At 46.5% G+C, this 27,849-nt stretch overlaps 1 protein-coding gene across 3 annotated transcripts; it reads right to left on the bottom strand.

Annotated features, from left to right (window-relative positions):
• Positions 1-845: 845 nt before the first annotated feature.
• MPL (MPL proto-oncogene, thrombopoietin receptor) lies at positions 846-27,226 on the bottom strand. 3 transcript variants are annotated; one of them, XM_053248020.1, is made up of 12 exons: positions 26,977-27,226; positions 15,318-15,447; positions 14,849-15,030; positions 14,162-14,316; positions 13,844-14,000; positions 10,313-10,433; positions 8,805-8,992; positions 8,449-8,597; positions 6,178-6,337; positions 5,850-5,937; positions 5,527-5,617; positions 846-1,298 (listed from the first exon to the last, which is right to left on the bottom strand). In XM_053248020.1, exons 1-12 carry the CDS (start codon positions 27,107-27,109, stop codon positions 1,218-1,220), a joined length of 1,635 nt encoding a protein of 544 aa, XP_053103995.1. In that variant the 5' UTR covers positions 27,110-27,226; the 3' UTR covers positions 846-1,217. The 3 variants fall into 3 exon arrangements, with proteins under 3 accessions (XP_053103995.1, XP_053103993.1, XP_053103994.1); XM_053248018.1 differs by having other exon boundaries at positions 1,202-3,270; XM_053248019.1 differs by having other exon boundaries at positions 1,202-3,270; positions 5,527-5,614.
• Positions 27,227-27,849: the final 623 nt, after the last annotated feature.

Raw genomic sequence — 27,849 nt, 5'->3', positions numbered from 1 at the left:
TATGTGCGCCCCAAAGCCTTCTGCAATGTCCCAGGATGGTGTTCTTTAAAAATATTGCCATGTTAAGCAGCTACCTCTGTTGCCTGCTGAATATCCAGCCTGGGTATAAAGCCCCAGGTTTACGTGGTGGTGTGTAAACCACCATCCCCAATTTCTTATTGACAAGTGTTGCCTGCCGGTATCGCGTGCATTGGTACGTTCAAGCTGTTCATCAACTAGGAATCCGTTTCGGTAGTGTTGTAAGTCACCCCCCCGTTCATGAAACACCAGTCCTATGTGCTACGGGTCACAAGTTGGCTTAAACCTTGCTTTTTACATTTAAGCCAACAAGTCCTATTGATTGTAATAGTAGGCAATCTGCAGTGCAAGAAAGTCCGTGTGAGCCTCTGTACAGCACTTAATTCCTAGGAATGAGTGTTTCCCCTTCCACTTTGCACTAAATTGATCTTTGACAGTGAATTTGGGGGCAGGATAATAGTGGCCAGATACATTATTCCCACAGTGCAGTCAGAAATGGGAATTACAGCTGCAGACTTGAGCAAACACTGTTATCTTGACTTAAGGCATTTCAAGGAGATTTATGGGCGTCTGAGTCCTTATTCTTTCAGTTTCTCTAAGACTGAGACAATAGCCCTAGCATAAGTTAAATTACTCTTGGCACACGTGCATGTGGACAATTTGCAATTCCACAAGGTCAGCCAGTTCAAACCCATGGGTCTTCATTGTTGATCGGTAGCAGTGAGTCTTCATTGTTGATTATCACCTTGTAGGGCTACAAAGAGGTGCTATGAATGTGTAGTAAATAGAGCAGGTGTTTGGAAGACAGAATGCTAAGCTCAGCCAGTCCAACTTATTTTATTAGGCAGTTGAGAAATGGCTCGTAAAAGCTCTGGTGTTACATTTTCCTTCCATCCCACTCATAGGCAGCTGCAGGACTTTTTCTGGGTGGGTAGGGTGGCAAAAGTTGCAATCCTATGCTCACTTACCTCGGTGTAAACCCCATTGAATTCAATGGGACTGGCTCAATCCAGGGGATGGCAACTGCCTCCCCTTGCTGCACCCCTGCTCCAGATACCCATGATCCCATCCTGCATTCTCTTGCAAAACACTCCATATTCTACTGTGGGTTCTCTCCTCTGTCTATACTTTTATCCTTATTTTTTAATTAAACAAAAAAAACATTTTGCAAAACTGTTTCCATTATTCCTGGGATAAGTCTATTGTAAAGATTTGTCATTTTGAGTATACACTGGATATACTTTGCATTCTTCTAATTCATGTCTGGCATCACAGTTGATCTAAAAATGGAAGTCAAAGGCAACATCTTGGACATCATTGGTCTGCATTGCCTGGGCTTAAATTTTCTTCACTTTCCCTGACCCCAGGATATTACAGCTGTGGGTAGAGAGTGAGCATTACGTTCTGCACAGCACCATCTCCTATTTCCTCTCTGGCTTCTAGATCAGGAGCTACTAACTGAAATAAAGGTTGAATGTACCAAATGCAACCTAATAGCAATTTCTGTGCCCACCCCTACCCCATGGCCTACTCCTGCTTTCACTATGTAAAAGACATACCAGCAATTTCCACACAGACTCAGTCATCACTCTTTTCCCTCATCCATTGCAAACACTACATATATATTTCTGAATTTAAACATTAATATGTCATCTTATGTTTAAAGAGTTGTAAACTCAGTCTTGGATGGGAGGAAGCATCTGTGGCATCACAGATGCCAGTCAGTCAGTGCTTCAAACTTTCACAGAACTTGGTTTTTCATGAGCTTGATCCTTGAAAGAAAATTGATTATTTGAATGAATGCAGTTGATGAAAAAGAGGCACCTTTTAAAAGTGGTAATTCTCTTTATTTAGAAAGAGATTTATTTATTTATTTATTTATTTAGGGGAGAACAACTGGACCTATCTATCCCTAGCACATGTCTATCTTATGTTTTTTGTTCATTTTTTAAAGATTATGAGCCCTTTGGGGACAGGGAGCCATTTTATTTATTTATATATATATATGTAAACCACCTTGGGAACTTTTGTTGACAAACGGTATATAACTATTTATAAAATATTTGTCGTATTCAATGCACTTCCACAGCACCCTTCCCCAATAACCTGTTTCTACACAGCTATGCATTCACAGCCAGCAGTGATGCAATTGATTACAGTGAGTCTTCAGCTGCTTGATGCAATTGTGGTTAGTGAGATGTAAAATGCGGTCAAAGATGGCAATGAGAGATATGTGATCTTAATATGGAATGCTGTCTATATTGAAACTTAGTATTCTCACTTACAACTTGCACTTTGTAAGCATGATAGGCATAAGTCAGTACATTACAGCTTCTCAGAGACTACATTGTATTTGAGCATCTGTAATAGGCCTTGATTAATAGTCATCTTAAGGGGTGCAGCGGGGAAATGCTTGACTAACAAGCAGAAGGTTGCTGGTTTGAATCCCCGCTGGTACTATATTGGGAAGCAGCGATATAGGAAGATGCTGAAAGGCACCGTATCATACTTCGCGGGAGGAGGCAATGGTAAACCCCTCCTGTATTCTACCAAAGAAAACCACAGGGCTCTGTGGATGCCAGGAGTCGAAATCGACTTGACGGCACACTTTACTTTACCAAGGCATGGCTGCTAGAAATTCCTCTTCATTCCATCTCCCAGCCTGGTGCTATTAGCTCCTAAGGGCAGTTGGTGCATGGAAAACAAACTCAAAGGTGCAGGACTTGATAGTAAAATATCTCCCATATAATGCAGAATTCCTATTAATACGGCAAACATCCATGAGACTGATTGTCTCTCTTGCTGCTGCCCTCTAGTGGGCGTGCCCAGTCAGCCCATTAGCAGATAAGACTGGTTTGAGATGTGTGTGGGGGACGTGGATGGCTCTCCAGAAGCTTCCCAGTTTCTTCCCTCTTTTGTCTCTGGAGCGAAAAGTGGTGTGTTGAGCGAGGTAACTGAACAAAGTTGACTCTCTGCAACTGTGATTGAACCATGTTCCAAGGACATGGGGAGGGTGTCATACCCATCACCTGCACTGTCAAAATACTCGTTTTCCTGATGGCTCCCTTGATTGCTACTTGCCATGTACAACTGATGGGAAGAAGACTGGCTGTCCCATTTTGCCTGCTCCGCTGCCACAACACTGGGGAAGGGGCCATAGCCTGTTGTTTCCAGGGGGCGCTCAGACAGCACTTCCAGTAGGCATGTCAAAGGTGTGTCCTCCAAAGTTTTGTTGCAGAAGAAAGCATTCACCTGAAGATGGAAGGAAGCAGCATCAGAAATGCCTCCGGATTCCACCCTACTCCGGTTTACGCATCTGTCTGTCCATATACTCAGACCACAAACTTAATCTCTGGGGACATGTATCTGTCATCCCACCATTAGAGTCTTAAAATAACTTTCAAGACTGGCCAATGCCAGTCTAATGGGCCTGTGTTCTATATCCCACTTGGTCATTGCCAGAGAAACATAGGTGGTAGGAAAAGGAATGAGGGGGCAAGCCCCCCTGAAGAGTCGTCATCCCCATTACTGTGTTTGCTTGAAGGAAAATTTCTTTTCACATACTTAGTACTTTTCTTTATTGTTGCCAGTCAATGTATATAAAGAACAGTTCCCCATAGACTCGCTTCTGTTTATATTTAGGATGGGAGCATTACTGTGAAATATAACTTTATTCTTCTTTCAGAAATCTAATGTGGGATAATGGTTTGCCCCCTGAAATGCACTTCTGTGTCTTCTCCTCTCCCTCCCCCCCACCCGCTCCCGATCCTATCTTTGCAGAGATAAGATCATAGTCTAACATACTTATGTCTTTAATAAGAACTGCTTTGGGGCATTGCAGAAATGTAATATTGTTTCATTCCATGTCTATCCAGGGCCATCTTTCGGGCGAGGTGGCTAGGGCAATCACCCCGGGCCCCACGCTGGAGCAGCCTGCCCTCCAGAATTTCCCTCCCTCCCTCCCACCCAGCCAACCTGTAGCTGTAGGAGCAGCCCGCAAGCTTGCCTACTAATGGAAAGGCTCCCTTGTAGCCACGCTGATTCAGTTCCTTCTCTGCTCTGACTCTCAGCTGTTTGGTGGGTGGGCACTGGGCAGGGCTTCCAGAGGCCTCTCTGCCACTGCAGGCTTCCTTGAAGCTCTCCCTGTGTCTCCAGCCCCTGACCCTGCCTGGAGCTCTCCAGCCTGGACTAGAAGCAGAGTGGCCACCAGAGCACTGTGTGCACACCCTCTCACCTCCCTGCCCTGCAGCCCTGGGCTGTGCTGAGAGCTTGTGTCTTCCTCCTCCTCCTTCTCAGAGCCAACAATGGAAGGTATGGGCTTTCCCTTTTTTCATTATCCCCCCACCTTGTATATTTATGAAATGACTACGCATAGGGCTTTGATATTGGGCACAGATGTGGGGCAGCATGAGAGGGCTCTGAATATTGAATTTGAAATGGATTAGACAAGTTATTGATTTTTAATAATTTTAGGGTGTTTTTTTCATAAAAACATTTTTTAAAAGTCCTATAAGTGGCTTGTTTCATGGCAGAAAATTACAAAAACTGCTGGAACTGAAGCCCCCCTTGGACCATCATTTCAGTCCCCTGTGGAGGAATCTGCATTTTTTTAAAAAAAGGTGCTGCACCCCAATTTTTGCCCCACCCTTTAGATCACCTGGAATGACTTGGTATAGGGCTTTGATACTGAGCACAGATGTCAGGCAGAGTGGGTGGGCTATGACTATTGAATTTGAAATGGATTGGACAAATTGTTGATTCTTAATAATTTTTCCCTACTGTAGTAAAGCTGCCAGAACGAGCTCTCTCTATCCATAGAGTACTTCACACCTAGTGAAAGTTAGGCTAACTGTAAACCGCGAATAAACTTTATTTATTTATTTAGTAAATGTACTATGCTCAAGTTCATTTACAATCAAGAATGTCTGAGTGAGAACTGTGAAGCAAGGGGCATGTGTTGTTTTTAATCTTTTTCCTTGCAAATGCACTATATGTCCAAGCTGGTTGGACATGTCCAAAAACCTCACACGATTCACACAGTATGTCGTCAGTATGATTTTGTAATCCTATGAAATGTTAAGGGGCCCCCACACATGCTGATTCGCCACCAGCCCCACAAACCCCGCCCCCCCAGGCATGGTCCAGTGTCAGTTAGTCTCTCTCTCTCTCTCTCTCCCCCCCCCCACCTCACCCTCTAGATGCACGTGCACACACACACACACAGAGTCACTTAGCAATTCAGAGCTGGCATGGCAATTGAAAATCTCATCACTGGGGAAAAGACTAGATAGCATCATGGGGTTGTTTGCTGTACCAACATCCTTTCTGAATTCCTTGCAAGTCTGAAGCATCAAATCATCAAAAAAGCCAATCTTATTTTGATGGAAAATGAAATGGAAGGAAGAAAATGTCGAGCTTGGTCTCTCTTCTCACTGTTTAGTTGCTTTGTCCTCCCCTCTACCAACTGCATTGCTATTATGTTCTTGTATGGGGGAAAGAAGGCCTCACCTGCTGTTGCTGCTTCTTGTTGTCCTCAAGGAATCCATCCAGGACATGGTGAAAGTCTGGGATGGGTGGCCAGAGTATTTGTTTCACACTGCTTAATAATAAAACATGAAGAGTGAAATCCAGAGGAACCAGGCTGATCTTAAAGCATAGACTTGGTTCTCTGCAACATGAGTGCTCCCTAACAAGCATAAGTTGGCCTTTAAGAACATTATTCCCTGCTCCCCCTTCCAAAGTGTGCTTTTGTCTAGCAAGAGATTCAATCCTAGCAGAGTAGGTGAGTACTAGAGCTGGGCTTTGCATTACTAGAGCTGGGGTCCAGTTACCTGTACATAGAAAAGCAGGTGCAGCCAACTCCCAACACAAGTCCTGCACAGAGCAAAAGTGCAACTGCCACATTCAAGATGGTTGAACCTAGGGCAAAGACACAGGATGAGGTTGTGAGTAACTGAGCCATGCCAGGTTCTTCCTAAATGCCCATCTGGGGTTCAGCTCTTGGCACCTTGCTTGGATCAGTTTGCTATCTTAGTTACAACCAATCAGCTATCTCCTGCCAAACTATCCCCACTCTAGCTGTGTCCCCCCACCTGGCACCTCCCTGCCCAACCTTGCTGAGTTCAGTCCTACGTTTCTGTTCCTGGTGTTGTATCTTACCTGCTCCAGCTGGGACTTCAATGCACACCATTTCTGACCAGGCACTCCATCTCCCTTGGAACTTCTGCCCATCTGGCTGGGCACGTAGCTGAAGGCAGTAGTGACTCCCAGGAGCCAGGTGATGGATCTCAGTGTTGGTTGAGTACCGCACCTGCAGATCCTGTCAAGAGAGTGGCTCCATCAGATGTGTTCTGCTAGTTAGATTCCTGGGAGCCACATCCAGAAACCAAAGCAGAAATCTGGGTATCCTTGTGGTATTTAAATCAAAGATCTGAGGCTGCTTTGTTACATATGTGACACACTATGCCCCATCTCCCCATCACTAACACAGGAAAAGCTCTAACACAGGAAAAGCTGCAGCTGCTGACTTTCTGCTTATCAAGCAGCTGTTCAAGGAGATGACAACCCTACTGGGGGCTGATGAGAGGCTTGGTGTGCTCTCATGATTGACCACTAGTGACTTGGAGGAACTGAATGAAAGACTTGGTTGCCATAGGCTCCTCTGTAAGAACAAAGTTTGGGTCCTATTCAAGGGGGTAGGGTCAGCTCAGTGGATAAGCTTTCTGACATATGATCAACAGAACACCTGGATCAGAACCATGTACTCACTGTATCTAATACATGCATATGCGCACGCACACACACCTACCTTCCATCTCTCTATGAGTTAATATATACAAATGCACACCCCTATCCAAGTATCTAGGCATCCATTCATCCACATGCACTCACTCAGTCTGTTCTCCATCTTTCCCACATAGATGCTGCTGGCTGGGCAGGCTGAGGCTGAGCCTCACCTCCAAGGTGTGAGTGATGACAACTGTAGTGGCCAGCCCAAAATGTGTCTGCAGCTTTCCGCTGTTCTTTGAGCAGGTAGCTTGAGAAGAGGGCAAATGGCTGGGTGAATCACCATCATCACCACCACTTCTGCTGTTGCTGGGGTGGCCATGCAGTGGGGTGGGCATGTGAGTGGACCCCTGCTGTTTCTGCAGCAATGCTGACATGGAGGGCACACAGGCGATTGGGCGATGGTGGACAAGGCAGTGAAGGGGAGTAAATAAGTTCATCACCGCCACTCCGGCTGCCAATGGCCATAACAATGTCTTGTGGATGGGAAGCTGGGCAGTTGTGCTGTGGCAACTTGTGGCCATGCAGTCGAATGAGCAAATAGGTGCACCACTGCTGATGGTGGCAGCAATGCCAACATATAGGGAGGGTGGGCAGTTGCACCATAGCCACCATGCAGTTCTCTCTGTTTGCCACCACTGCACTGCACTGCCTTTCCCTCTTCTTCCAAGCCAATTGGAAGAGGAGGAGGCAGCAAAGCAGCATGTTGCCATTCTACCCTCCCTCTTCTCCACAGTGATTGGAGAAGAGGAAGGGGATTGGGGATCCACAGCCTGGGGATTGGGCAGCAGGGCCCAGAGATCTGGCAACTCTAGACTCTTCTCAAAGTGGCGGTGGCAGCAGTGCAGGGATGCAGTGGGAAAGCTTGAGAAGCAACTCCTCACTTAAATTTGTGGAGAGGAGAGGAAAGACACTTTTTTGAGCTACCCCAGGCAGCTGAGCTCATGTCACCTGGAGTGCCAGGAGCCCTCTGCCTCCGGCTGCTCCAGTCAAAGGCAGACCAGTTGTACCTGGTGGATAACTGAGGTAGAACAAACTGTCGGTTCGTTCCACCTCAGCAGGTGATTGTTGGTGCGATCGCCATTGGGTAGATGGCTTTCTCCAGCCCACCGCCATTTTGGGCTGCAAGCCAAGGGGAAGGAGTGGCTGTGCCCGAGCCCAGCGGCTGCTCTACTGAGAGCAGCCCCTGTGCTGCTGGTGCGGGAGGACTTCCTCTTCCCAATCCTAGCTCGGGACTCCACTGCTCATGTGGGCACACGGCTCGGCAGAGTCCAAGATGGCCATTGCTTGACTTCAGGGGAAGGCAGGCAAGCTCCTGTCTTTCCCCCAGCCCTCTCGAGTAGGTTGCTGAGGCCACGAGAACGAACTCAGTATATTATAGGGCTGCAGTAGCGACAGTATATTGAGTGAGAGAGACAATTGGCATTGCACCATTATAACCAAAAACTGAGGGTGGGGGGAACAGTAGGTGCTTCAGCTGATGGAAAACAACCCAACAGATTGATCTTGAAATTTGGCTTTGTAGGCAAGGTGGGTTTAAGGATGATCCTCTGTGTCGATTTTAGGAGTTTAACATTTGATGAGTCATTCCAGCTGTCTGACAGATTTTTGTCATCCCCCCCCTTACATTATCTCATGTATTACCTTCCAATTTGGGGTGTTTTGTTCCATATCTGCATACTGTATCTGATACACCATGTGTGCCGCTAATTCCTCCAAGGATGTGGCCCACTCCAGCTTTAGTACGCCTCTCTCCACAGTGGCTTGCAGGATCATTGGTGGGGCAGTGAACACTGTAATCAGTGGGATAAACATGGCTGATCAAGACAGCTCAGCTCATGGAGCCTGCAGGGGCCCAGTGCAGTGCAAACTGCATTACATAACCCCATAATACCATTGTTTTTTTGGTGGGCCTCCCAGGATTGTTGGTCAGCCCATAAATGCAGACTGAGAGTATTAGTGCGGGGAGGGCGTGGCCTTGATGTGTTAAAGATTCTTACCCACGTGGTGCAGTTCAAATGGCTCTTTGAAGTAGCTGACCTCCTGCTGAAGCTGTCCCTCAGTGATAGTCAGCAGGACAGAGATGTAACTAGAGTTGCTAGGCTGGAAGATGCAGACATGGGAATGAGGGTGATGGTGGGGCTCGCTTCTCTCTTCTTTCTCCTCACACTTATGCCAGGCTTGTGTTCTGGGAACCAAAAGTGAGGATGCAGTCAACTACAGCAACAGATTCTCATTCTGCTGTGTTTACTCCTAAGCCTGCTAGAAGTCAGAGGAGAATCATCCCATGCCTTCCATTGCAGAATTTGTTAAAATTCTGACCAATCAATGAGGGTGCCAGGTTTGCTTAGCCATTTCCATTATCCCCATAGGGTTCTAGAGTTGGAAGGGTCCTTGGAGGTCTTCCAGTGCAACGTCACTCGGCAAGACAGGATGCTCCAGTGTTAAACAGCTCTTCCTTGCCAACTAGGGCTACTCTGTCTCATCTCCAGTTTAGGTGACTTGTCTCCCAATCCTAAAAATGATGGGACACCCACATGGTGTACCATCTTCACCCCCTTATCAACCTTACACTAGCTATCATGGCATGAGGGATGTAGGGACACTATGAGGAAGATCCTACTATCACAGCTAACCCATAGGAATTATGAATGAGGCTTTCATAGCAGAGAGTGGCCATAATTTAGGAGCAGAGCACATGAGCAACAAGGCTCCTCGCTCAATCTCTGGTATTTTTTGGTAGGGCTGTGAAAGACTCCTGGATGAAACCCTGAAGAGCTGCTGCCAGTCAGTGTAGACATTATTGTGTAGTGTCCACACCATGTCTATTGTGTAGACACTGTATTGAATATAGGAATCTCTCCTAAGCCATGACAGTTTGAGGCCCTGGATTTAGAAGCTAATCCAAGCATTTTGAGGGCGCAGCTGTTGTAAGTAGCAAGGAATCTGCCACATGTCTCTAGACCAGGCCTGCTCAACTTAGGCCCCCCAGCTGTTTTTGAACTACAGCTCCCATAATCCCCAGCCACAGTGGCCAATAGCCAGGGATCATGGGAACTGTAGGCCAACATCTGCAGGAGGGCCGAAGTTGAGCAGCCCTGCTCTAGACTATCTAGAAGCAGGAGAGGAAGTTGCTAGTCAGGTGGGAAGATAACAAGCCCCAGTGAATAAACTCACTATGTGAAGAAGATTTCCAGGAATTTGCCGAGGAATGGTAAAGAGAGTCCACTCTGTGGAGATAGGAAGCTATTACTGTGACTGGAATGGAGAAATGCAAGGAGGAGGACTAATACTTATGAACAGAGGAATAAGACAGCCTTGTTTGCACCTAGAAGATTCTAGACTTCTTCAGCAATGACACAGATCCTTGCCTACCCTAACCTAAGCATGTGAGAGCTGAGGTGGAGGCAAGCTTCTCTTGGGCTCTGATGCTGGAGTAAAGAGCTGAACGATAGCAAACCAGGATTGTGTGTACATGTGTTAACCTGCCATCCTTATCTTCTGTCACCTTGCACTGCTGCTGTTGTCTTCTGCCCAGTGCAATAGGCTGTGAGAAGGACCAGGCTCCATTTCCCATTGGCAGTGCAGTTGACGCAGATCAGGAGTGAAGCACTGGAGGCCAATATTCTCTGATCAGAAGAGAGAGGGGATAAGTAGTAAGGCAGCGGCTTCTTGAATGTTACGTTAATTACAGGCCAAACTTGTGCACAAACTATTGTACACAATAGCCACTTTGGGAAAGGGTTGTTGGGACTGGGAGAAGCACTGTTTCCCTACTCCAAATTACCTCCGTCTCCCAATTTGGCTTCCCCACCCCCAGTAGGGTTCCAAGTATGTGTTTTAAACAGTGCAGGAGGAAAAGTTGCTGGGGGGACTTCTCTGGAGCAACCCTCCACCCCTGCCTACTTCTCCAGGGGCAGTTGTCTCTCTTGAAGTAACTTCCCCATTTAAAAAGGAGCCATGTGGCTACTATCTTTGCCTGTGACATGAAAACTAGTCCTCTGTTTAAGGCAGAACAAGTGAAAGTCAATAAACATTTGTGGACAGGGTGTATTTAATTGATTAATTATCCTACCACCTTGTGTCTGTAATTCCAAGGTTTACTATTTGAAAAACAAAAAATCTGGACAATAAAGAACATTCAAGTACCCTAACTCCATGTTTTCCTCCTAAGACAAATGCTAGGCTAGGAAGACCTGTCGACAGAATCAGTGGGTGGGAAGCAAGTGACTAGCCCTCATCTGGCTGCTGATTCTGCCCTGCAAATGCCTCCTCCCTGCTCATTTTAATTGTTTTCTCCCATCCAAAGCTGGACATTAAGCATCCCTCTGCCCTGCCCTCCAGTCCTCCTCCACAAACACCCTCTCTGCCCTACATTCATGTTTCCTTGGAAAACGCTAGTTTGGGAATGTGCCTTTGCCAATATAAGAAGTAACTTCATCTGTTGGCTTCCTAGAGCAAATGTGCAGTGTCCATACTCCTAGCCTGCAGGTGCACTAATGCTGAATGGGATCACTGAATTCATTATTGACATGTAGACAGGGACAAATATATCTCCTTTCCTTTAAACAAAAAAAGGCACCCATGGTTTTACATCTCTCAGCATCCTGATTCTAGTCTGTGGTACTGATGTATCTCCCTGTAATGCTGCTATTATGTGTTTATTTTTTAATATTGTGCTAGGAAACATTGTCACGTCAGAAAACTGCACAAAACAAATACAACGCACATTCATAGCCATCACATTCCTATATGCAAATGCTTTATGCATAGGGAAAAGCTTAATGTGAGCAATCGGTCTTAGACTGATAACTGTACCATGTCTTCTAGATGCTCAGCGAACAGTTTCAATGATGACCCACCATGTGTCCAAATCGCAGTAGTTGCATTTACAATCCCACTTGGTCCTGTTGCATCCCTTTGAAGTGTGCACAGTAGCCCTATTCAGATTCTATGCTGTACATGCATATAGATGTCTGTACACATGTGCTTGGTTTTTGTGTTAATGACTGTACATGCATTTTATTTTAACAGTGGACCTGGATAGAGGCCCCTTCAAATGCAGGATACAGACAGGAAGTGTACTCCTGTACATGCATTGAACAGAACATGCAAATAATCATGTATGCATACAGATCAGTATGTGCATACACTGTACATAGATTCTATGTACTAATGTAATAAATAAATAAATAAATAAATAAATAAATAAATGTGCATTGCACAGAACGTGTGTGTAGGGCTAATGCACGGATAAGCGACTTTGGCTCTCCAGCTGTTGTTGAACTACAACTCTCCGTAGTTCAACAACAGCTGGAGAGCTTGCGAACAGAGCAAAGAGGCACTTTGTAAGGTAGGGATTCTCTTATATTTAGCAGGGGGAGAGCAACTGTTCCCATCCACCCAGAGGCGTATCTAGGGAAAAGAGCGCCTAGGGCAAGCACTGAAATTGCGCCCCTTGTCCAAACATCCAACACCCATCTTTCAGATAACTTTACCATAATATCAGCTGAAAAATACAAGTCAAGCTCGTTAATCTTTTAATTTTTCAAAAACAATTTAGAAAACTACAAATTTCAGTATGCTGGGGCTCATGAAATACTCAAATATTATGTGGAGGTATACTTGGAAAACTAATGTCTAATTCTCTACTATGCATTGTAGCATCACTATTACATAAGTTTTTAAAAGAAATGGAGAATTTGACTTTTCCCTATTTACTCTGAAAATAATTAAAAGATATGCAGAGTAAACTGTGTCACTGCTTGGAATATATTATAGTATTTCAGAAAGACAGTTAAAGTGAGAGAAAGAGAGCAAGAAACTCCCAGTGGGCCTTAATACTAAGGCTAATTAATACTAATTTCACACTGATTGAAAGACAAACTCACCATTAATAGCCATATTATTAAGACATCACATTTAACTCACTTATAACAAGAAGCAAAGAGCAAATGAATACAATCCTAGCTCATAAGCTTCATCTCATTATTCACAAGCCCTGATTCTCTGTACATAGTGCCAAACTGAATATGTGTACAGTGACTTATATTATATTAATTTTTTTTAAAAAAAATACCTGTAGCCCCTAAAGGCTGTGGGGTGGGTCTGCAAAGGTTCCCGCTCCCCTCGCTGGCCTCTAGGGCTTTACAGGGACCATTTGAGCATGTGTGGTGGCTATAAATATATATATATATATATATATATATATATATATATATATATACACTGAAAACAAAATGGCTGCCACACATGCTCAAATGGCCTCTGCGAGGCCTGGCATGGGGGCCTCACAGAGGCCATTTGAGCATGCACAGTGGCCATTTTGTTTTCAGTGGCCATTTTTTTTTAAAAAAATAATTTTTAAAAATGGCGCCCCCCTTCAAGTGGCGCCCGGGGCACATGCCCTGCACCTAGATACGCCCCTGCAATCCACCCCCTGCACAGCAGCTCTCCAGTGGTTGTTCCTGATGCCCACCTAAAACTTCCTTTTAGATTGTGAGCCCTTTGGGGACAGGGGACCATCTTATTTCTTATTTGTTTTTCTATGCACACTGCTTTGAACGCATTGTTGAAAAGTAGTATATAACTATTGGTAGTAGCAGTAGTAATAGTAATCTCCTGCCAATTAGCAACATAGGAAGCTGCCATATTCTGAGTCAGACCATTGGTCCATCTAGCTCAGTATTGTCTACCCAGACTGGCAGCAGCTTCTCCAAGGTTGCAGGCAGGAATCTCTCTCAGCCCTATCTTGGAGATGCCAGGGAGGGAACTTGAAACCTAGATGTTCTTCCCAGAGCAGCTCCATCCCTTAAGGAGAATATCTTAACAATGCTCACACATGGAATCTCCCATTCAGATGCAACCAGGGCAGACCATGCTTAGCTAAGGGGACAAGTCATGCTTGCTACCACAAGACCAGCTCTGCTTCCTGCAGAGGAGAAATGGCCAGAGAACAATTTGTTATGTGGCAGCTTACAAATAAAGTTTGTTGTTGCTATAGTTGTTGTTAATTGCTTCCAGCCTGCCGGACACTCACCAGGAAGATGAGGTGTCTCTGCTAACACTGCTGGTGACCAGGGTCCCCAGAAGCCACTGAAAGAAATGCCATCAGGCTTGGTGCGCACTTGGATCCGATACCGCTGCCCAGGGAGCAGGCCCTTCAGATGGCACAAGTGGTTGTTCCCCACTTCAATCTGTAAGAGACAGAGCCCGGCAAGAAGGCGGATGACATGGATGAATGGAAGCAGTTCCTCCCACTAGCCTAGCCACTTTAGAGCAAGAGAGCCTCGCTCGGCCCCCTGCTGCCTGCCTGCAGGCTTTGTGCACAAACCACCCTTCCACCAAGAAGCCATACCCTGGAAGGGAGCTGTGTGGAGCCTTCAACACCATAGAGAACCTCATAGAACAAGAAGTCCTGGAAGTAGATGGGTGGAGGAACCCAGATCACATGCAACTGTCGTGCCAGCCCGGGCCACTTAGCCGTTATATTAGTTGGTGGAGCAATGAGGCCTGAAAAGGAAAGACAATTTAAGGTGGCTGCTCATCCCCTTTTCCTGACCGTGGGGGCAGGGTGTGTGGCAAGGGTGATTGAACAGGCAAGTGATCTCCTGAACTGGGCGGAGAGCTTAGTCCATTAGCTATTTCCTATTTCAGGAACCAGCTGGGAGGTGGAGGCCAGAGTAGTGGCAGCAGCCAGACAGGACTTAACCATTGCCAGCTTCTGAGCAACTCAAGACTGGGCAGTGGTTGGGGAAGCACCAGCCACTTTGCCTCCCGTCCCCTGGGGAGGTATTGCTGCCCGGGGGTTTGAGTGAGGGAAGTTTCCCCCTTTCTAAAGAGGCTTTTGGAACTCTGGAGCCCTTGAAGCTTTAGTTCTGTCATCTTGGGACCACCCCATCCTGTTTCCCTTTGTGTCTATATCCACTGGGGTTTCAAGCACAGCTAATAGCATTAGCATGTTACAAGACAACTCCCAGGGTGGCCAAGACTGGCTGTGTGACTCACTCTTTTCCCTGTTTCCCAAGTCGGGAAGAAGGCTTACCAACGGTTTCCACTGAGAGACTGCGGTTGAACATGGTGAGATTGCTAGTGATGTTCACCACCTCAATGTAGAGATCTATGAAGAGGCGGGTGCCAAGATGGTCGTTGGGAAAGATGCAGATGTGGCACCAGCCTCCATCTCCCTGTGTCACTGAGGTCAGCGTGCATTCTCTGCTACTGTCTCTGCAAGGATGAATAGAGTAGTCAGCAGGTCATCGCACTGTCGTGGGGCATTTCTCCACTGCGACCTCTGCTTGCACTATCAACTTTTTCAAATTTTAGAATGTTTGATATTTTGTCATTACTGTTTAGATTTCTAGTATCCTAGCTTTTTCCCAAAATGCATTTGGACTGTGAGTGGTTTTCTCTTTTAAGCAATCTCTGGCACCCAGAAAAACTTCTGTATCTCTCTCTCTCTCTCTGCTCTGCTCTGCCTCTGACTTTCTTGCCAGCCCATTTCAGGACCTCACCCTTTGTATGTGTAGAAGAAACGATAGGCCCCGTCTCCTTGTGCTGACTCATTCCAGAAACACGTGAGATCCATAAAGGTTCGAGAAAAACAGAAGATTTCCTTGGGTACTTCTGCCACTAAAGCAGCCTCTGTGTGGGAAGATTTTAAAAAGGAAGAAAGAAATGAAATGTACTCCCAGCAGTCTTTTCATTGAGGATGACAGCAACTTTAACCACACACTCTGGGCTATGATATATGGGAGGTGTCAGTGAGGGGGCAGGCGAGTGGGCGGGTTCAGAGAAACATTATGGCAAACAGAACAATGGCCATGAAATCCTAATTAGTGTCCATACAGCTTTGTAAGGGCTATATAAAGACTCTAGAGTCTTTCCAGACTGTGTTAAAAGCTTTTGCACAGGTTCCAAGAGCAATCTTACTCCCTTTACATATGGTGCTACACAGGGGTGTAACAAGGCTGGAGTGGGCCCAGAGACAAAATTTTAAAATGGGCCCCTCGCTGACGCACACATACACACATGACAAGTCATGTGACTTGCCTCTGGGGGGCCCCTTGAGGCGTGGGGGCCCCCAGGCAGCCGCCTCCCCTTGCCTAATAGTAGTTACGCCCCTGGTGCTACAGACTTTGCTCTTCCTAGCATAATCTTACCTAGCACAATCTTGTACACATGCCAGACAGGAACTTGAATGATTTTTTTCAGTGCAACCTGCTGGCCAGATTTTGTTTACTATGGAGAACCCACCCCTTTTCATTATTACTTTTGAGGCAACTGGGGGAAAGGGTGGGTTCTTTTTTAAATGCAAGAGCTGACCAGTATGTGGCACTTACAAAAATCGCTCAAGGCCCCTGCTTGGTGTGTGTATAGAGGGTAAGATTGCACTTGGAAGTAGTGCAGAAGCATGCAGCAGTGTGTGTACAGGGAGTAAGATTACTCTGTGAAAGCTTTTAACATCCCACAGTTTATTGCCATCTGGAAAAGCCCTATAATCTGATGGAAGAAATATGTGTAGAACTCTGTCTGCATAGCACAAGGAGTCATTTCTGATATTTCTTTCCCCTGCTCATGCCTTTCAAGATGCATATAGGCAGATAGGGAGAAAATAGCTGAAATGATGCAAGTCTTTGTCATATGAGAATAATAGTCAACTGAAGGTCTGACACATGCAGCTGGCAGACCAGCTTCAAGCAGCTCAGAGAACCATGCATGGCATCTGGCTGGTTGAACAAGACCAAGATCAAGTCTTTCATCTTCAGCCATTTCATCTCGACTTCCCTACAAACAGTTTAAAAGGCGCAAGGAGGGAACACCTAGACCATCCCAAGTCATACCATGATGCTTTGTTTACAGATTTATATTTGTTTATAGTGCCTGGCATGAAGTACATTTATTTATTTTTCTATGTAAACTGCTTTGGGGACTTTTGTTGAAAAGCAGTATATAAATATTCATCGTCGCCACCATAGTACATTCTAATAGAGCTGTAGGGCTCCACGTGGGGCAGCTGCAAGATAAGCCCTGATGTTTTTAAAACCCAGTAGCTGCAGAAACTTTCCTCATTAATCCCCATTCACAACAATGGGGATAAATATGGTAACACTGCACCTGCAGCCACAAGGCTTTAAAAGTATCGGGGCTTATCCTGAGGCCCATATGGAGCCTTATGCTGCAGCCCCATATGGAGCCTTATGGCTCTGTTAGGATGCTGATGCACGCAGAAGTTTGTTTGCTGCTTGCTGTCCACGCTTCCAGCATTTGTCTGAAGACAAACCATGGACAGATACTTCCAATGGTCTAGCAAGGCTGGGTTGAGCCTCATTTATGCAGATGGGGAACTAGGTTTGACAGATTTGTAACTTTCTCTCAGTGAATGGTAGTTGAGCACACACATTTCCCAAGTCTGAGTCTAACTCTCTGGACTTTAGTGAACTTAAACAGCACTTAGAGGGATGGAAATGTGTCTGCTAAATGAGAAGGGTATGCACAGGCACAGGCACGGGCACACACACTGTGTGCCTTCCAACTTCCTGCATATATATTTGGAAAGGTTTTGCTGAAAGGTTTTGTTGAATAATGGCATTTATTTATTACATGTCTACACTGCTGTGGATAGTTGAGAGCAATGTTAATGGAGAGCACATAAGCGGTACCAGCCTCTGCCAGCATTTCACCCAACCCCCTTCACTTTTCCTGGTGCCATGGAAAGGGACTGCTTCTCACGGGCAGGCGGGTCGGGGGGTGGGGACACACACAGAGATGCTGGCTATCTAGGACATCTGGGAGATAAATCTGGTTGCCCATTTATTCATAAACTGGCATTATCTACCACTGACTAAAGTTAATATGTCTGTCAATGAAATAATTTTAGAATTGTGATTAATAACACTTCAGAAGCATCACAAAGAAATAACTTATCTGAAAGAGGTCTTGTGAAAATTGAGAAAACGGAGTTAGGGCTACAGTACCGCACTCTGTTGCTCCTGTGATGGCTGTACTGCCGGCCTCCCTCGCCCCCCGCACCCCACCATTCACCTCCACCAGCAGATATGGCATTCTCATGAGAGGGGACTTTGGACTCTCCCGCGAGATTTCAGACGAAGTTTGTGGCAGGAGCTGGAGAGGAGGAGGAGGAGGAGACCCAGCTGGAGGGGAGGAGGGTGGAGGAGAGGGGAGAAAGAGGTGGGGGCAAACGGATGCAGGTGGGGACGCGACAGGCTGGGGCACGCTGGAAATGGTCCCAGTGCCAGACAAGGCAGGCCGACGGCTGCTGACCTGCCCCTGCTCAGACCGGAAGAGAGAGGGTGCGCAGGCACAGCTGCTCAAGTCTTACCTTGAAGGCAAGGGAAAGCCACCCCCCCCAATTGCTGCCCTCAGTGCACCGAGGCCGCCAGCCATGGCATGGCCCGCCCAGGTGGCTAGCTACAATCAGGCGGCCACCGCAGCTATGGGGGACAGGTGTGTGTGACTGGCCTCTGGGGGGCCCTTTGAGGCAGCAGGCCAGGAGACAACTGTCTCCCCTTGCCTAATGGATGGTATGCCCCTGCACTCAAGTACTGATAAGGTCACCACTGAAAGATCTTTTCTCCACTGTGATCTGCTGCCAATGTATTGCAAGCTAACAAGGAAGTGAGGTGGGGAACAGGATGGGGACAAGCAGTGATGAAAGCTTTACATGACTACTCTGTCAGATGATGTTATGGATGAAGGATATTCTATGTGGTACTTTGTACCACATGTGGTATGTACATGGCATGTTTTTTATTGGGAAATTCTATTTGCTGCTGTACTGCTTTGTAAATCGTATGTTAAACATTCTCTAATAAAAGTCAATCTGCTTATGTTATGGGACAAAGCTGTTGTTCATCAGTGTTTCTGACTGAAAGACAAAACATTTTAAGTAAGATCACAATGTACCAGATGGAAGAGACTTAATGTCAAATGAATAGTAGACTTTCTGCCATACATTATGTGGGTGTGTTGAAAACTGCCAGACTAGTTTCTGCTGAGCAAAATGGTTGATGACTCGGAGTATACCAATTAACATTTCAAGACAACAAAAGAAATAGGTTAATTTTGAAAAGGGAAGGAACTTAGAAGAAAGTGTTTCCTAATCTCAGATCTGTGTGAGCTGGCCGTGGTTACTCAGGGTGCTCCTCCATAGAGTTAACTCCTTGTTTTCATGTTTTGGGGCCAAACAGGATGAAGTGCCCCGAAACTGTAGTAGTCACAATCCCCACTTCCCTGAGCAGTGAGAATCTCCAGCACTACTTGAATTCTGGCTTTCTTAGGTGGAGAGATTACTGAAGACTTGTGGTTTCTTTGTAATAGATTATTTATTTTCAAAAATAATAATAATCAAGCTTTAGGTGGAGTTGAACAGCAGCAGCGTACTCCTACAAGCGACATATTACATCTGATCTCTTGGGACACCTCTGCATCCTAAGATGCCCTCCATCAGCTTTCAGCTTGCTTCTTAGCTTTTCCATTCAGTCTCTGAGCCCTTTCTCATGACTGGAGAAAGGGCTCTAAAGGGGTGAGGGGAGGCGGCCACAAAATGCTTACCTCCTTCACAGATGAGCAGTTCGTTCCGACGGTCGCCGGCTGCTACTGGCAGCTGGGAGGTCTGGGGGCCGGAAGGCCCCAGGAACATCCGTAATGTACCTGTGCAGGGATCCTCTCAATGCAGGCCAGGAGGCTACTTGTGTGTAGGTGCCACGCAAAGTCACATGGCACTGACACATATCATTTAGCCCACTTTCTGGGCACCCTCACACCCAAAACCTGGGCTAAGCGGTGGGCTCCCTAAGTGGGTTTGCCACTGCACCACCGCTGGGAGCTGGGCTTCGTTAGCCTGGTTTTGGTTGTGCATGTGAATAGCTTCTCTGTCTGTCTTCCATTTCTTGACACTGACCACACATGCATCTCTGGCCGGATGGGTGACAGATGAGTTCCTTTCTGGTTTTCCCTCCCCTCCATTCAGAGACTTCTCCTGGTCATTAGCTCATGTCATGAAACATGGAGGCGGGTCCCGCGATCCAAGAGACCCGCCTGGGGAGGCTTAGCCCGCTCTCCCTGCACACAAGCAGGGCGGCAGCCCTGGGCGGCCGGATCAGCCACCCATATGACTGCCGGCTCCGTGGCAGAGCCAGTGGGGGCTGGGAGAAGCTCCAGTATGCCCTGCATGAGTGTGCAGGGTATACTGGACAGACCCCCGAGCTGGGAGGCTGCTTTTAAGCTGTCCGGTCGGGGGGGTCTACTCGTGAGTAGCCGCACTGCAGATACTCATGATTTAAAAAACCTGGTTTGCGGAGTGCTCACTCCGCAAACCCGGTTTAAGGGGAGGGCTAGTTTGGCAGATTAACTGCCAGGAAACCACCAGGCTCGCCTGCAAGCCCGATGGCTCCCACGATCAGGCAAAATCCCCTAGCCTGATTTCGCCTGATCATGAGAATAGCCCCCATGGACTGGTATTTCTCTCGGTCATTAAGGTCTTCTCAGAAACTTAAGAAAGTACAAAATGCAGCTACTAGGTTAGCTGCTATTGAGGACATACCTTGCCAGTTTTAAAGCACCTACAGTGGCTGCCAGTCCATTTGAGGGCAAAATTCAGGAACTGGCTACCTCAAGGACCATCTTTTTCTCCATCATCCTGCCCAAACACTTTGTTCTTCACCCAAGACCCACTTTTGGGTCTCTCAAAGTTAAGTGGGGATGGCTGGGGAGATGGCCTTTTGGCCATGGTGCCCTAGGAATGAGAGAAACTCACCTGGCACCAACTTTGATGTCTTTTCAGGGCAAGATGTAGACTTGTTTTTATTGGCCCAAGCTTTCTAACATCTTTTATAAAGGAAAGTAATGTGTGCCATCGAGTCGGTGTCGACTCCTGGCGCCCACAGAGCCCTGTGGTTGTCTTTGGTAGAATACAGGAGGGGTTTACCATTGCCATCTCCCATGCAGTGTGAGATGATGCCTTTCAGCATCTTCCTGTATCACTGCTGCCCGATATAGGTGTTTCTCATAGTCTGGGAAACATACCAGCGGGCATTCAAACTGGCAACCTTTGGCTTGCTAATCAAGTCATTTCCCTTCTGCACTATTAGGTTTTTGTGACCATTAATGTTTTTGTGGCATGTGCTGGGTTTTAATGATAGTGGCTGCTGCTTCTGTAGTTTTATCATTGGGCTGGTTCTCATTGTTAGGCAATGCTAGTTAAGCTGCTGCAAGTCAGGCAGTGGAGGTGCACACACTCCCATTAAACCCAGTAAAGTGGTCATGTGCCAGTTCCAGTGTTGGCTGGGTGCTGCACCCTCCCTGCCAGACATTCAACTATTATCAATACTGTAGAGTGAATCTTAGATCGCTAATCGTGGTTGAATGTTCAGGGAGGGCATGGCTTCCAGCTGACATAGGAACTTTACCAGCTTTCACAGGTGCATGCACACTTCCACCTTCTGACTTTCAGCAGCATACCTAACATTGCTCGACCGTGAGAATGTGTTTGTTAAATGAAATTTTACTGTATCTGATTCTTAAAGTTTTCACCCTGGGAGTCATGTGAAGGACAGCTTAAAATTTACCTAATGAAACGCGTACAAAAATGCACTCATACACTTTTAAGAGCGGGACACCATTTTACTATCCTAGTTCCAGGTCCAATATTCCGGCTACAATTCAGCCATTAATGTACGGCCGTTTCTATGGCTGGATTGAAAGTATGATAGAGATATCATAGACTGTTGTGATTTCTTTTCTTCCTCTGCCTATGTTGGTTGTGACTTCAGTGGAACATTCTGTTCTTGTCAGTCTTTTTTCTACTTCATAAAAATGTGTTTTTCTACTTTGCAAAGTATCCTGCTTTTAAAAAAGCAAATAAGGACTTTAAGTATAATGATTCCACTATGTGCAAACAGCATCAGCCCTAACGGGCCTTCCCGTTATAGCTGATATAAAGATCCATATTATGTAAGCAATTGTGTGGATGATTTGGAAGAGGAGTAGGCAAAGGGGGAGGTCATGAACAGCCCGCCCCCAGTGGTCTCTGGTGTTAGGAAGTGGGAGGGCTCCCCATCCCATAACAAACATCCCAAAATAACCATGTGGTTTTGTGGCAGGCTCCTTCAGGGCAGGGGGAAAGAACGCTGCCTGCCTCAAGGAGATAGAGTTCCCAGGGAGAGTGAGAGGAAGCAAGATAAAAGGGCAAATTACACGTTACATGCAAACGCATGTAACAAAACCCCACGAAAGAAAGAAAGAGGCTATTCACATGGCCATGCTCACACACAGGCAGGCAGGGTTTAACCTACCTTCCCCAGACAGCCGTTCCAAGCCCCTGTGGTGTGCAAGCCGTGCGCCCACACAACCAGCACTGCTGGGATCAATGCAGATAACTCTCCACACTGCTCCTGGCAGTGCGGGTAAACAGGGCCAGGACTCCTTGTCCGGGCCTCTGTGAATCCCACAGTGCACCATGCACCAAGTGCAGTGCACTGGGGGATTCCCCCAGGGGATAGGTGCTCTAGGTGCCCATCTCTGTGTCAGCATGAGTTGCTGCCCCACGATCCCAGGAGCTGGGCTGAGGGCACAGTTGCGCACATCACCTCAGCTAAAAGCCGGGCTTTGGCACTGGGTTTAGTGCTGCAGCACTGCCAGGATCCGCAGAGATCCCGGCAGCTCTCACAGGCTCATAGCCTCAGAAGTCTGCATTTTGGAGTAGGGGAGGGGAAGGAGATGCTTAACCATTTCTCTTCTGGGCATTTCCCCACACTTAATTTTTGTAATCATATTTTTATACCACCCGATAAGGCAGAGTACAAAATTTAAAATATAAAACATAAAAACAGATTAAAAATCCATAAAACACAATTAAAACACTCTCATAAAACAAGTTGTTAAAACTAATTGTTAAAATTAATTCAAGTTAAAAGCCTGCGAGAACAGGTGCATGTTGAGGGTCTTCCTGAAAACAGAGAAGGAGATGCTCTTATTTCAACAGGGAGTATATTCCAAAGCCCCTGGGCAGCCACAAAGAATACTCGGTCCCAAGTTGCCACCAAACAAGCCAGCAGCAACTGTAAGACGTTTCCAGAAGATTGTAGTAGGTTGCAGGATTCATGACAAAGAAGGTGCTCTTTTAAATACACTGGGCCCAAGCTATTAAGGGCTTTATAGGTAATAACCAGCACTTTGTATTTCACCCGGAAACATATCAGCAGCCAGTGCAGTCCTTTTAAAATCAGTGTTATGTGGTCGCTTCGGGTTGTCCCAGAGACCAATTTGGCTGCCACATTTTGTACTAACTGTAGTTTCTGGACTACATACAAAGGCAGCCACACATAGAGTGCATTACAGTAGTCAAGCCGGGAGGTTACCACCATATGTACTACTATTTTAAGGTCATTTGTCTCCAGAAATGGACGTAGCTGACGTATCAGATGAAGCCGATAAAAAGTGTTCCTGGCCACTTCCTCAACTGGAGAAACCAGGAAAGGTTTAGGATGCAAGAACACTCCCAAGTTACACACCTGATCTTTCAGGGGGAGTTTAACCCTGTCCAGGACAGGCAGATCTAAACCATCTCTCTGGTCTCCCGACCCCCCCACAGTCAGTACCTCTGTCTTATTTAGATTCAACTTCAGTTTGTTATCCCTCATCTGGCCCATTACTGCCTCAAGGCAGGCATTTAGGGAAGATATGCCATTTCCTAATGAGGTCAACATGGAGAAGTAGATCCGGGTGTCATTAGTACAATGATAACACCCTGCACCAAACTCCTGATGATCTCTCCCAGTGGTTTCATGTAGATGTTAAAGAGCATTGGAGACAGTATGGAGCCTTATGGAACTCCACACTTTAGTTCTCGCATTGCAGAACAGCAGAGCCAGCATGGTGTAGTGGTTAGAGTGCTAGACTAGGACCGGGGAGACCCGAGTTCAAATCCCCATTCAGCCATGAAACAAGCTGGGTGACTCTGGGCCAGTCACTTCTCTCTCAGCCTAACCTACTTCACAGGGTTGTTGTGAAAGAGAAACTCAAGTATGTAGTACACCGCTCTGGGCTCCTTGGAGGAAGAGCGAAATATAAATGTAATAATAATAATAATATAACACCATCTGGAATCTTCCAGAGAGGTAGGAATGGAACCACTATAAAACAGTGCCAACCAATCCCACCTTCCTCAGGCGGTCCAGAGGTGAGGGGGGCTGTGGCAGAGGATGAGGGGAGCAATCACGTACTAGCCTGCAGATGCTCTGTGTGGGTTAAGCTAGTAATTATTATTGCTTGACACCCAGACTTACACTGCATGTGCCAAATAACATCTCACTCTTTTAACAGGGGAGGAGAAATATCCTTCCTTCCTCTGTGAGTTCCTAAAATATTTCCTTGAGGGTCTCAAGGACATATTTTGGAGAAGCACAAGTGGCCAAAGAATGAAGGGATGATCAGTGAAGAGATGATCAGTGAAAATTGCCCCTCTCCTGTTACGCAGGCAATTTTTTTGTTTTTGTTTTTTGGCATAGGCAACGTCAGTCTGGATGGCAGCCATTGTTATTATTATGCTACATATTGACCTTCCTCTCATACTGGATTTTAAGGCTGAGGCTATATTTAGTACATAACCAGGGCTGCATTGAATATTTGCAGTTAAACATTTTCAATTTAAAAAGCAACTACTAGGACCCCAGAATGTTGCCTGAAAAATCCCTAAAAGTGTAACTTTTTTGCACCTGTTTGCCCACTGTTTGCTGCCCTTCTTGGAAGCTGCACCAGCATTTTCCCCCACCCCGCAATTTTTTTGACAGGGATGCTTATTTTGCAATGGATTCCAGCCAATCAGGGATCACATTGTGAACATGATGGAGTCATAATGCCAAATAGTCAATGAGATTTGGCATTGTAACTTCTCTCTGAGGATAAATGTAGCCAATTCAGAGTGATAGCAACACTTCATATATAGTATTACCTTCACTCTGGATGAGTGGATCAAGGGGATGCATATTGGTTGCCAGGCAGGGGAGGAAGGGTACTACAACTGCTCTTGTGGCTGCTGTCAAATAGGTAAGATGGATGAAACTTTGCAGCCCTGTTTGCACTGCAGGCCCTATTGCTGAAAGTGAGGCCCCATTTTCTTTCCTGAAAACAGGATTGGGGTGGGGTGTGTGCAGTTTAGGCTCAGATTTAATTAAAGTATATTGGTTTTTCTGGAAAGATCCTTCTGTCCAAGATACCATCTAGTTTCCATTGTGACTCCCAGCCTCAATGAAAACCTCTTTCTATTTGCATGTTGTTGGCTCAGAAGAGATTTTGCAAAGAATTTACCCTGCTGTGTAGATTATGATGCTAAAGAGAAGAGGGCAGAACTAGCAGTCAGACAGAGGAAATAAAGAAATCACATGAGGAATTGAGGGGTGGGGGGGACGGGACGACCAACCACTGTGAAGGCTTAAAACGAATTGTGTCATTGGAATACATTGTTCAAGAAGTACCACTGCAGAATAGAGAGAATCTGTGAAACCTGGGTTTGAAATGCCACAAATTAATGATTTCATATCTTACTTTTGAGCAATTAAAGAGTTTGATTATCCATTTCTCATCTGAGTTTCATAGTAAAAAGTAAAGAAAGTATTTTACTACTTTTGGTTTCTGTCCTTAAAAATACTCCTGACCTGGAAATATTCATCAGCAAAACGATCCTGCTCTCCAAATGGCTTTCTATGTGCAACTGTTATTGAGTAAGCAAGCTTTTGAGTTTGACCCAATTCTTGGAATCCTCTACTTAGGTCACATGGCTAGAAGTCAGATAACCTCAAGGAAACTTTGCATTTATTGACTGCATTTCTGGGAGTGTGGTGAGATGAGAAACAGGCCGTGTTGGCTAATTGCATCCCTAGGCACTGGGAGCCAGGGCCCATGAAAGAGCATATGCCACCACTCTATGGAGGGAACAGTGAAGGACATTCTCCATTATCTGTGAGTTGCCCTGGGCTGCCCTGTGGGAGACAAAGGAGACTGGGGAAGAGAATTTGGCTCTGGAAGAGGGGGAGATAATCCACCCACCTGTCAGGCTCTCGGTACAGCCATCCGCCTTCTGCTGCCAAAGGAGGTTGAGGTGGCCTCGGAGTTTTCAGCTGGAGGAGCTTTAAGGCTTACAGGCAGGGCTTATTCCATTCACCAGCCATACCCTAGTGTTGTTACCCCACAAGGCTCAGTCAGAGTCCCAGGACTCCTTATATGCCAAGCCCTCCTCCTGGACTGGCCTCTCATCACTGGCCAGTCCTCCCTCATATAGCTCCTGACAGCTGGGGCAAGTCTTATGAGATCTTGCCTTGAGATCTCATGAGGGCCACTCCTGAACCTGCGAAGCGACGTGATGGCAAGGCAACATCTCTTGGCTGGGGCCAGTGTGAACGTTTCCAGGTGGGCATATTGATGTCTACTTCTTCCCCCACCCAATAGGGTTCTCCCTGCAAGACCCAGGCAGGGAAAGCCCCGACATGAAGCAACACGTGGCAATTGGCTCCTCCTCAGAGATTCCCCATCACCACCACTCTGTGGAAGGGTCAGTGAAGAACAGTAATGGCATATCAGAGAGGAGTTTGGTGGGGAAGCAACCTGCCTAGAGTGCAGGAGGCTGTTGGTTCAAATCCCCGCTTCCCAGAATATGGGAAACTCCTATATCGGGCAGCAGCGATATAGGAAGGTGCTGAAAGGCATCATTTCATACTGCACGGGAGAAGGCAATAACCATTCCTTTATTCTGCCAAGAAAACCACATGGCTCTGTGGTCACCAGGAGTTGACATTGACTTAATGGCACAAATCTTTCCTTTCTTTTACTTCTTCTAACACTGAAGCACAATGAGAAGCCATGACAGCTGAGCTCCTCCATTCCACAAATGTCTTAAGAGCCTGTGGGGAGATTGCATTTTGGACCAGGAGTTGCCAACTCTGCTGCAGGAAAACTGGCTGCAATGCTCCCCGAAAGCCTAATCCCATCCCAGTCCCCCTCTGCCTAGATGCTCTTAAACTGCGAGGCTGTTAATCCATCTGGTTCTTTCATACATTAACATGTTAAGATTAGCAGAACCATAGAAAGCTAACAAAGGTCATGCTTCACCTTCCCTGTTCCCCCAGCCAAAGACTGTGTTACAATTTGTAATCTTACCTTCATCTGTGATGAGGACAGAGTTCCTCGAAGGCAAGAAGGTGAGCAGGAGAACAGGAAGCAAGGGAAGTGGTCTCACTGGGCATTGGTGGGCTGCCATACTACTTGGGCATGGATCCAGGATCAGGCCCATGCCAGGCTGCCATGCATCATGGGAGCTAGTGCTCTAGGCTGACAGAGTGTTGGACACCTGGATGACCAGCGATCTCGACTTCTTCAGAGTAGAAACTATTGACTGCTCAGCTTTAGGTACCAGTGAAGGAGGCAGCCAGCCCCAGAGTTCTGAGCCTTTGTTGACAGACCTCTGCAAGCGAAACTTATCTGGGAAGTGTCAGCCCAGCTGCTCAGGAAGCTTGGGTAAAAACCTCCTCCAGCCCCCGATCCACCACTTCCCCAGCCCCAAACCACCACACCATGGCCCGTGACAGTGGCAGGGTTGCTTGGAGGCTGTTTCTATCAGATAGGCTCCATGTCCTGACCTTGTGGTGACGCCTGAGAACAGGACCCTTGAACAGGAAGCAGACACCCTCCTGTCCCTGTATGGAATGTTGTGGAGGGCTGGGCAGAAGTTCTCTGAAAAGAGAAATTGTCCATAAAAATTTTGAGCAGCTGGCAGCCTTAATTAGGAGGGAGGGCATTCTTCTACCCCAATATATGGTTGTCCTCCCTCCAGGATGGCTGAGAGGTGGAGGGTGGAATAAGGAACAGACAGTTGGGTGTTTGCTACATAGGTATGATGGAGGCAAGTCGCTTGAGAATGGCCAGCCAACTTGTACCAGAAAGCGGAGATAAAAGAGTTATAATGGGCATCTGGAGAGGAGGACAAAAGGGAGTATATCCCCCCCCCCACCGGATAAGGTTAAAAAAAAGAGA

Source organism: Hemicordylus capensis, chromosome 4 (assembly GCF_027244095.1).
Source record: "Hemicordylus capensis ecotype Gifberg chromosome 4, rHemCap1.1.pri, whole genome shotgun sequence".
NCBI lineage: Eukaryota > Metazoa > Chordata > Lepidosauria > Squamata > Cordylidae > Hemicordylus > Hemicordylus capensis.
Note: the sequence above shows the minus strand (reverse complement) of the source record. Positions and strands in the feature narration are given on the sequence as shown.